This window comes from Phyllobates terribilis, unplaced genomic scaffold (assembly GCF_046119375.1).
Source record: "Phyllobates terribilis strain yellow unplaced genomic scaffold, ASM4611937v1 Scaffold_1__5_contigs__length_1240528914, whole genome shotgun sequence".
NCBI classification, from domain to species: domain Eukaryota; kingdom Metazoa; phylum Chordata; class Amphibia; order Anura; family Dendrobatidae; genus Phyllobates; species Phyllobates terribilis.
In genome coordinates this window covers 834,648,149-834,659,888 of record NW_027362761.1, presented here as the reverse complement: position 1 = coordinate 834,659,888, position 11,740 = coordinate 834,648,149, and the positions used below count along the sequence as shown (strand labels likewise).

At 36.5% G+C, this 11,740-nt stretch overlaps 1 protein-coding gene across 2 annotated transcripts in view; it reads right to left on the bottom strand.

The window, feature by feature from the left end:
- Nucleotides 1–10,189: 10,189 nt before the first annotated feature.
- Nucleotides 10,190–11,740, bottom strand: part of CCSER1 (coiled-coil serine rich protein 1) — a 1,466,148-nt gene continuing 1,464,597 nt past the window's right edge. For both annotated transcript variants that reach the window (XM_073638131.1, XM_073638138.1), the window contains exon 10: nt 10,190–10,731. In XM_073638131.1, coding sequence (XP_073494232.1) covers nt 10,615–10,731 — 117 coding nt within the window. In that variant the 3' untranslated portion in view covers nt 10,190–10,614. The remainder of the gene's footprint in view (nt 10,732–11,740) is intronic.

Below are 11,740 nucleotides of genomic sequence, written 5' to 3'. Positions count from 1 at the left end.
GTGTTCGAAGGTGTTCGACGAACAGTTCGACGAACAGTTCGGCGAACACACGGGTGTTCGACGAACCGAACCGAACTCGAACACTACGGGGGTGGCTCAACACTAATAGTAATATGGCTCATTTGGCAAAAAAATACAAAAGTTAAAAGTCTCAGAATATGGTGATGCAAAAACAAATTCATTTTTGGAAAATATTATTTTTAGTCTGTAAAAAGCATAAACAAAAGAAATCAATCTGGTATCACTGTAATAATACTGACGTGACAAATTAATCCGTTTTAATCACTTTACTTGCACAGTGAACGGTTAAAAAGCAATAGATTAAAACAATTACTGAATTTCTGTTTTTTGTTCATTCTGTGTCTGAAAAATTTGAATAAAAAACAATCAAAAAACAACAAAACAATATTATCAAATTATGTGTACTGCATGTACACAGAAATGCTTACTATACCCCTGGATAAAATTGTGGAAGGGTTTAGTTTCCAAAATGGTGTCACATGTGGGAGTTTCCTGCCGTTTGGGTGTCTTAGTAGCCCTGCAAATGCGACATAGCGCCGCAATCCATTTAAGCCAAATTTAAGCAAAATTTGTGTTCCAAAATTTAAATGGTGCTACTTACCTTGTGAACCCTGCTGTTTGTCCAAATAGAGGCTTCTGGCAACATATGGGATATCAGAGCGCTCAGAACAAATTGTGGGATCCATTTTGTTGTGCTATTCCTCGTAAAAGTGGAAAAATTATAGCTATGCAATATTTTAGAGCAAAAATAACATATTTTTTGCATTTGACTTTGCATTAATTCCTGCTTAGCATCTGAAGGACTTAAAAATTCCTGACAGCAGTTTTGAACTAACAAAAATAAAAAAGTTGTATATCGGCTGACCAACTGTTGAAAAATGCCTTAAATCAGGGTGCCGTTGGACCAGACAGTCTTCTGGGGGTAGCTGTAGCAGCAAAATGGAAAAATCCAGCATCCAAACACAATAAGGTAAGTATATTCAAATATTATTTTATTAGCAACATAGTTAAAAAAAGCGAAAAATTACAAATCAAAACATAAAAAGATAATAAAAGGACACAGATCTATTTGTTTCCAGCATAACCGCTCTTAGTCCTGACAGTACTAAGAGTGGTTATGCTCGGAACGCGTAGACCCTAGTCCTTTTATTATGTTTGTATGTTTTGAATATAATTTTTCCCTTTTTCAACTATGTTGCTAATAAAATAATGTTTTAATATACTTACCTCATTTTCTGCAGATGCTGGATTTTTCCATTTTGCTGCTATAGCAGTTTTGAAGCCTTTGAGGGGTGCAGTTTTTAAAATGTTATCACTTTTGGGAAGTTTCCAATATATAGGCCCCGCAAAATCGATTTAAATCTGAATATGTCCCTAAGGAAACTGGTTTTGTAAATTTCATGAAAAAAAAAATGAAATTTCCTCAAAACTTTTAACCCTTCTAACATTCTAAAAAAATAAAATGAAGTTTGAAAAATAATATAATGTAAAGTAGATATATGGGAAATATTATTTATTAATTACATTGTACAGCATGACTAATTGTTGGAATGATATAAATATTTAAGTTTGAAATTTCCAAATTTTTCTAAACTTTCGCCAAAATTCCGATATTTTCAAAAATTAGTGCAAAACATATTGACCTTAATTTACCAATAACATAAAGTACAATATGTCACGAAAAAACAATCTCCGAATAACTGGAATATGTTGAAAGGTTCCAGAGATATTATTAGTGGTGAGAGAGCATGCTCGTTACTCGACATTTATGAGCATGCTCTGGTGTCTTTCCGAGCATCTTCGGCATGCTCGAATGCTTTGTTTGAGTCACTGTGTGTGCATGATTTGCGACTGTTTGACAGCTTTAATACATGTGAAGAATGCCTGTTGGTTAGGCATTCCTCTCATGTATTAAAGATGTCAAATAGTTGCAAATCATGCTCACACAGTGACTCAAACATAACATTTGAGCATGCTGCAAATAACCCTAAGACTTGCTCCTTTGAGAAAATGATAACTCACAAAGATAGTGCACTAAAAATAATGAAAATGACATGAACAAAATATGATGGTACCCTTAACTTAATATTTTGTTGTGCAATCTTTTAATGCAATTACTGCAAACAAACAATTTCTGTATCTCTCAATAAAACTTCTGAACTTGTCCACAGGTATTTTGAACCACTCCTCATGAGCAACTGCTCCAGCTGTCTCAGGTTTGAAGGGTGCCTTCTCAAAACTACATGTTTCAGCTCATTTCACAGATGTTCTATAGGATTTGATCAGGTCTTATAGAAGCCACTTCAGAATAGTCCAATGCTTTGCTCTTATCCATTCTTGGATGGTTTTAGCTATGTGTTTTGGGTCATTATCCTGTTGGAGGACACATGACTTGTGACTAAGACAAAGGTTTCTAACACTGGGCAACATATTTTGCTCCAGAATGCCTTGAATCTTTTGAGATTTCTTTGTACCCTGCACAGATTTAAGACACTATGTGCCAAATACAGCAAAGCAGCCTCAAAACATAACCGAGCCTCCTACATATGTTACAGTAGGTACTATGTTCCTTTCTTTGTATGTTTCCTTTTTGCACCTGTGAAAATAAAGCTGATTTTACTTACCAAAAAGCTCCAGTTTTGCCTTATCTGTTCAAAGGACATTTTTCCAGAAGCTTTGCAGCTTGTCCATTTTGGCAAATTTTTGTTTTTCTTTTTAATGATTTGCTTTAAACAGTTTCCTCCTTAGTCATCTTCCATGAAGTCTATTTTGGATAAGACAGCGATATGACACTGATTTACCCTGACCTTTGAGTTCACCTCTAATCTCTTTGGAATTTGTTCTAGGCTCTTTGGTTGTCATTTGTATTATCTGTGTCTTCATTTTGTCATCTCTTTTTGTTTTGCGGCCACTTCCACATTGGTTAGCTACTGTTCTACATACCTGTTTGGAAATGGTCTTATAGCCTTTCATTTTAATATATTTGTCTACAATTTTCATACTAATCTCTCTCTTTAGCTTTCTTTGGTCCATGTTCAGTGCGGTACACACCATGATACCAAACAGTACAGTGTCTACTTTTCACTCTTTAAATAGTCAGACTGACTGATTACAAGTTGTAGACACCTGTTATGCTAATTACATGACAAACCTTAGTTTAACATGTTAGCATTGTCAAAATATTTTCAATATTTTTTAGGGCACATCATGTTTGTCCAGGTCATTTTCACTAGTATGTCTTCTTTTTCTGTGGAACCAGAATTCAAAAGCAAGGTCTGATCTTCATTATTTGCCAATCCATTAAATTTAAATTGAAAATGACTTTTGTCAGTTTCAAGTTATTTCTGTGACCATTGAGAGTTTAAATCTACACATTGTAATAAGAAAAACAGATTGATGTGCAAGGTCACATTTAAATGACACATGACAGATCTTTTGCAGCGTTATGAAAGAATGCAAGTTATTATGGTTTTAAGAATCCTCATTTTCACTATAAATCATTAAAAATATAGGCCATGGTGAATTATTTTATATCTGCAGCATAATTTATGGACCCAACCTATCAAACTCTTTTCACCAAAAATTATATTATAAAGTGGATGAAATGTTGCAAAATTTAAGCTAAAAATTAGCTGCACAAAAATTTAGCGACTTTTGTTGTGTTTTAGAAGGGCCAAGCATAATTGAAAAATTCATCATAGCTTACACCAGAACATTGGCTAAAATACAATAGAAATGTATTGCAGTACTTAGATTGATTTTTTTTGTAAATTCAGTAATTTTTTTTGCTGTTTTTTATATGTTGTTTACAGTGTGGTAAAAATGATAAGACAACTTTATTTTTCAGATCAGTATGATTACAATGATAGCACATTTATGTGAGATTTTTTATGTTTTAGTACTTTTACACAATAGAAATAGTTTTATAGAAAAAAATATTTATGCAACACTATATTCTGAGAGCTATGGCATTTTAATTATTCCACTGAAGGAGGTGATTGGGGGCTTGTTTTTTGCAGGACAATATGATATTTTGAGGGATAGAAAATGGGGCCAATTTCCGCTTTTGTGTTTTTGTTTTTTCCTCCCCTTCTTCCCAAAGCCATAACTCTTTTATTTTTCTGTCCACATAGACTGATAAGGCCTTATTTTTTGCGGACGAGTTGTACTTGAATTACAACATTCATTTTACTACAAAGTGTATTGGAAAATACGAAAGAAAATCCAAGTGGGAAGGAATTGTGAAAAAAATGCAATACTGACAGTATTTTTTTGGAATTGTTTTTACGGTTTACATTTTGTGGTAAAAATAACATTACAATATGATTCTACTCATCAGTGTGATTGCGGTGCTACCAAACATGTGCAGTTTTTTTTATTACTTTAGTGGTGAAAAAAAATCAGAAGTTTTAAAAAAAAAAATTTTTGGAGGTTGTGTTGCCATTTTCCGAGACCTATAACGTTTTAATTTTTTCGGTCGATGAAGCTGTGTGATGTCTTACCTTTGTGGGGTAATACAACATTTTTATTGATTCAATTTTGGGATAGATGTGACATTTTAATCACTTATTACAGCATTTTTTGCAGAATTGGAGAGACCAGAAAACTTAATTTTAGCATTCTTGAAGTTTTTTTGTTTACTGTGTTTACCGATCGGGTTAATTATTTTTATATTTTGATAATTCAGACTTTTCTGAACGCAGCAAAGAAGAGAGTGATTTGAACTTTTATGTTTTTTTAATTTGTTTTATATTTTTAAGACATATTTGTTTTACTTTTCACTGCCCTCTTAGGTGATTTGATGCTGCGAACGTCTGATCACTTGTTATAGCAGAAATCCACAGGCAGGGTTGAAACAGGCAGCGTTTCAAAGGAACTTCGTAATGACAAGCACAGAAATGTTCAACAGACCCCCTGCTATCATAGAAATCCATCGGCAATCCACAATCATGTCACGGCAGTGCTTGTTAAATCTCTGACAGTCGCACTTAATAGGTTAGCAAACTCGGGAGGAGCTCCGCTCCACCAACGATTGTTATCGGCTCCACCAACGATTGTTATCAGCACCTCCTGGCTGTAACACACAGCCATGACCTGCCAGATAAAGGGTGAGCTCACCCCATGAGCCCCCTCCATATACTCACTTCGGACTTGTGCAGCACATGTATGGCGCATGTCGTGAAGGGCTTAACATCTGATTTGTTTTATTGTGCATTATTGTACGTTTTGTTCAGTGATGTGATGAAAAGACATGTTTTTTGCATTATTTATTTTTAATGTTGTTTACTGTAGGGGTTAAATAGCGTGACAGGTTGTGGCGATACCAAATATGTATACTTTTTTGTTCATTTTTGTTTTTACCTAGAATATGCTTAATTATTTGTGTAATATTTTTTCACAATTTATTATTATTATTTATTTTGCGTTTTTTATATATATACAGTACAGACCAAAAGTTTGGACACACCTTCTCATTTAAAGATTTTTCTGTATTTTCATGACTATGAAAATGGTACATTCACACTGAAGGCATCAAAACTATGAATTATCACATGTGGAATTATATACTTAACAAAAAAGTGTGAAACAACTGAAAATATGTCTTATATTCTAGGTTCTTCAAAGTAGCCACCTTTTGCTTTGATGACTGCTTTGCACACTCTTGGCATTCTCTTGATGAGCTTCAAGAGGTAGTCACCAGAAATGGTCTTCCAACAATCTTGAAGGAGGTCCCAGAGATGCTTAGCACTTGTTGGCCCTTTTGCCTTCACTCTGCGGTCCAGCTCACCCCAAACCATCTCGATTGGGTTCAGGTCTGGTGACTGTGGAGGCCAGGTCATCTGGCGTAGCCCCCCATCACTCTCCTTATTGGTCAAATAGTCCTTACACAGCCTGGAGGGGTTTGGGGTCATTGTCCTGTTGAAAAATAAATGATGGTCCAACTAAACACAAACCGGATGGAATAGCATGCCGCTGCAAGATGCTGTGGTAACAATGCTGGTTCAGTATGCCTTCAATTTTGAATAAATCCCCAACAGTGTCACCAGCAATGAACCCCCACACCATCACACCTCCTCCTCCATGCTTCACGGTGGGAACCCGGCATGTAGAGTCCATCCGTTCACCTTTTCTGCGACGCACAAAGACACGGTGGTTGGAACCAAAGATCTCAAATTTGGACTCATCAGACCAAAGCACAGATTTCCACTTGACTAATCTCCATTCCTTGTGTTCTTTAGCCCAAACAAGTCTCTTCTGCTTGTTGCCTGTCCTTAGCAGTGGTTTCCTAGCAGCTATTTTACCATGAAGACCTGCTGCACAAAGTCTCCTCTTAACAGTTGTTGAAGAGATGTGTTTGCTGCAAGAACTCTGTGTGGCATTGACCTGGTCTCTAATCTGAGCTGCTGTTAACCTGCAATTTCTGAGGCTGGTGACTCGGATAAACTTATCCTCAGAAGCAGAGGTGACTCTTGGTCTTCCTTTCCTGGGGCGGTCCTCATGTGATCCAGTTTCTTTGTAGCGCTTGATGGTTTTTGCAACTGCACTTGGGGACACTTTCAAAGTTTGCCCAATTTTTTGGACTGACTGACCTTCATTTCTTAAAGTAATGATGGCCACTCGTTTTTCTTTATTTAGCTGCTTTTTTCTTGCCATGATACAAATTCTAACAGTCTATTCAGTAGGACTATCAGCTGTGTATCCACCTGACTTCTGCACAACACAACTGATGGTCCCAACCCCATTTATAAGGCAAGAAATCCCACTTATTAAACCTGACAGGGCACACCTGTGAAGAGGAAACCATTTCCGGTGACTACCTCTTGAAGCTCATCAAGAGAATGCCAAGACTGTGCAAAGCAGTCATCAAAGAAAAAGGTGGCTACTTTGAAGAACCTAGAATATAAGACATATATTCAGTTGTTTCACACTTTTTTGTTAAGTATATAATTCCACATGTGTTAACTCATAGTTCTGATGCCTTCAGTGTGAATGTACAATTTTCAAAGTCATGAAAATACAGAAAAATCTTTAAATGAGAAGGTGTGTCCAAACTTTTGGTCTGTACTGTATATTTTTTTAAATTTACCTATTTTTTACTTTTTTATTTAGTCCCTCATGGGACTTTAACTTTTACTTCTTTGATCATTGTTCTAATGCATTGCAATACTGTACATATGCAATGCAATGCGTTAGAACTGTCAGTTTCACACTGCCTTTTAGACCCTGTTTGTAGCAAAGCCTAACAGCCCACTAGAGACTTAACTGCAATAGGTGCTGGGGTTGCAATTGCATCCAGGCCCTGGAGTCTAAAGGTCCCAAAATATTCCTTTGACCTATTTGAAAAGACCAAAACAAATAAAGACTTGCATCAATTGGGGGCCCTGTTGGAGCTTTTTTTTTTTGGAGCCCATGAGCTTCAAGTTATGCCAATGCAGGCCACTGCAGCTGTCAGACCAGAATGTCATTATTTGACCTCCTGCTATCTTGGCAACCCACCATCACATGCTGGGGTGCTGATACGGTGAGAAAAGGTGCCCACTCCCTCTCCTAACTATCTAAATACTCTGATCGCAATTGATTTAGAGGGTTAAACAACAGTCACTAGCCCTGGCTGTAACAGCAGGAGCTCAGCTGTCAGTTAAGTTGAGCTCCTGGCAGCAATCCTGCAGGCATAGCTCCTGTACTCGCATAATAGCCAAGATGTACTGTTATGTCCATTTGCAGCAAAACACATTAAAATAGGATGTACTGGTACGTCCAATGTTGAGAAAGGGTTGAAAGATTGATATTAAAAAATTACAATCGCAGGCCTTTACAAAAAAAAAATGGGACAAGAGAATATACTTAGGTTCACGTCCCTAAATTAAACACATTATTCAGATGGCATGTATAGGTGTAATATTGGACTCTTGCAGCAAGGAAGTGTGCAACATGAGAGGTACACAATTGTATCTAAATTTCTTAATTATGGAGATGTTTATTTTGCTTTGAAATATATATATATATGTTATCCATCCCCGAATACAGATAGCTCACTTTTTATGAGAAACAAGTTTTAATTTCAGAATCTTCCCTGTTTTCTCGCAAAATTAGGACAAATAGGTATTAATCTGAACTACGTTTGCAGTGTGCGGAATAAAAGTAAAATGGTGCTATTAAGGTGCTGATCCTGTAGAATATCAAAGATCAATCAATTCACAGTTATACAGAGTGTTTAGGCAGGTAGAGTACCTTGCTATATCACTTGAATTTTTGGAGTATTAGGCTATGGTTACACTATCAGTATTTGGTCAGTATTTCATATCAGTATTTGTAAGCCAAGTCCAGGAGCGGGTGATAAATCCAGAAGTGGTGCACGTGTTTCTACAGGGTGGGCCATTTATATGGATACACCTAAATTAAATGGTAATGGTTGGTGATATCAACTTCCTGTTTGTGGTACATTTGTATATGGGAGGGGGAAAACTTTTCCAGATGGGTGGTGACCATGGCAGCCATTTTGAAGTTGGCCATTTTGGATCCAACTTTATTTGTATCAATGGGAAGAGCGTCATGTGACACATCAAACTTATTGAGAATTTCATAAGAAAAACAATGGTGCACTTGGTTTTAACGTAACTTTATTCTTTCATAAGTTTTTAACAAGTTTTTGACCAGTTATAAGATGTGTTCAAAGTGCTGCCCATTGTGTTGGATTGTCAATGCAACCCTCTTCTCCCACTCTTGACACGCTGATAGCAACACCGCAGAAGAAATGCTAGCACAAGCTTCAAGTATCCGATGTTTCAGATGCTGCACATCTCGTATCTTGATGGTATGGTGTGGTATATGGGGTACAAAGATAGTGGGGCCATTCTTCATCAATGGAAACCTCAATGCCACTGGATATCTGAAATTGCTACATGATGATGTGTTGCCCTCTTTATTCACTGAAGATGGCACGTTCCCTGAGTTTTTCCAACAAGATGGTGCACCACCACATTATGGGTGTCAGGTCTGAGCATTCCTACATGAACAGTTTCCTGGAAAGTGGATTGGCTGTCATGGGCCAGTTGAATGGCCACCAAGGTCTCCCGATCTGACCCCCTTAGACTTTTATCTTTGGGGCCATCTGAAGGCAATTGTCTATGCTGTGAAGATACGAGATGTGCAGCATCTGAAACAACGGATACTGGAAGCCTGTGCATTTTTGCTAGCACTCTGCAGTAGTACACCATTATTAGATTAGGCCCTTTTCTCTCTATGTGGACTGAGCTGTGCACTATGACCACCTATCCTTACACTGTAAAATCTCAAAATTGTGTTTCTTGGCCGGCTGACATATTTTGTATTTCTTGTGATTGTCCTCCATGAATGGCAGCACTAGATTTTGTGATGCGGTAGCTGTAAGGCATTATGGGGAAGTTTTCAGCAGTTTGTGAAATGGAGCCAGTCATTTTTTTCTTGTTATCCTCGTGAATCAAATTAAAAGGTGATTGAATCCACAGGGATCTGCGAATTTGAGAAGATTTGACTCAACGTCGATCCTCTGTAGATTGATCTGCTCATCTCTATTTAATACCATCAACAATGAATTTTTAAGCTTTGGTCTTTCTGACACAAGTTTTTCTCTGCATGCCGAAATGGTTAAGATAGAGCAAGATATCTCATTGTATCTTCTCATTAATATGTGTATAGATTTTAGCCAAACACTCATCTATTCCCTCTGACCCCATTAAACATGAACAGTCAGATAGCTGGAACTGCAGGTTTTCTCAACAGGAAAAGGAGAATATGTTGTTACCAGACATTTCTGGTGGTGGACTAACTCCTGAGAGTAAAGGATCAAACATGTTGAAAGCCAAAATCCTGATCCTTCTTTACTCTGACAATTTGCTGTCAAGTTAATGGTTGCCTATAGAGAGTGACGTGGTAACAGAAAAGTGCCTTTGTGAAAATCAATAAAGCTGACATTGGTGGCTGTAAGATACTGTAAGTTGAACAAAATCTAATTTTGGAAGTACAGGTTTCTCACTTTCTTTCCAAGCCAATGAGCATAGTTAGTGTGAATAATAAGTGAATAAAGCAATTAATAAATATGTTACCTTAAATTATCTTCTTTACAAATTGAAATACAAAAGAACATTGATTGAGTTTTACAAATTTAAATGTTTAATGGTATAATTTAGCAATTGCATTGTACAGTCATTTTCTTGTCAGATTTCAGAAATAAACAAAACATTTTAGAAAATAATTTAACAAAATCAGATTAGACAGCATATTGTTTTTCTCATAAATTGTTAATGAGTAACAGTAAATATTTGCTGCATTGGTGAAAAAAAGCCTCTGAAAACAATGTGCTGTCTACTGGTCCAAGTGAATGGTCCTCCTGTATTTTAAATTATTATATAAAAACGTTTCCCCCAGAGGGATAATACCCATTTATTTAGTTATTAAAGTCCTTGCAATGAAAATATATCTATACACCAATGTTAAAAAGGAGTATTTTCACTTGAGATAATGCAAAACTGTAGTTTAGCAGCATCATTTGTGAATACATTATTGTTTTGTTACTGGAGCTTATTACAATTTAATGATACTTAATTGAATACATTAGTGTAAAGCGTCTTGTGTCCAGATGTTGGTCTTGAACTGATAATGCTGGAAACAATGAACAGGTCTGATAGCTTTGTAAACAGAGCTTTCTGTACTTGCAGCATTTCTCTGGACCTAAAAATAAAGAAAACAAATCATTAAGGTAAAAACATTTTGACTAGTATACAAAAAAAATATAAAACAACAAGTTTATAACGTGGCTTATAATAAATATTACCATTGAAAATTGAACTCAGAGTAAGTATTATGTTATATTATAAGACATCATTACTTTCTGATATTTGGGGCTCTAACTGCTAGGAACCTTATTGATCCAACGATGCTGCTTTAGCCTCTCTGCAGAAAAATGTCCTTAAATTATAGCCTGTTAGCTAGATGTTCTTGAAAAGCATTGTTCTAGAATAATCCTTTTTGGGTTTTTTTGGAGGACCACTAAGCATGTTCCAAGTTAAGGTTTCATAGAATACACCCTTAATACAGAAAATATATACTCTTTTGCATTGTTCCCCAACTCCAGTCCTCAAGGCCCACCAACAGGTCATGTTTTCAGGATTTCCTTACTATTACACAGGTGATGGAATTATTACCTGTACAGATGATGCAATTATCACCTGGGCAATACTAAGGAAATCCTGAAAACATTGCCTGTTGGTGGGCCTTGAGGACTGGAGATGGGGAACACTGCTCTATTGGATATTCCCCATCGAAGAAATGCACTATATCATTCAATCACTTGCTTATCAGTGAAGATCCAACTTCCTGGATCTCCAACAATTAAGCACAACTTCCATGAGAAAACATTATATTTAATTGATGGAGATCCTGCATGTTCGAATGACTTCTATCAGAAAAACAGCCTGTCCAACTGGTGGAGGTCCTGGAAGCTTATGGATTGTTAGCATTGTCTAGTTAATTTTCTGGAATGGGGAAACAACCAATGCAGTCTATTTTCTTTATTAAATGTTTAACCTACAGAACGTTATCTTGGGACATGTTTGGTGGCCTTCTGAAAAACAAAACCCTCTAGTTTCAAGGACACCTAACAAGCTGCGATTTGAGACCATGTCAACTATACCACATCCTAGAAAAATATCTCAATGCAGAAAGCAGCAGACACACCAAA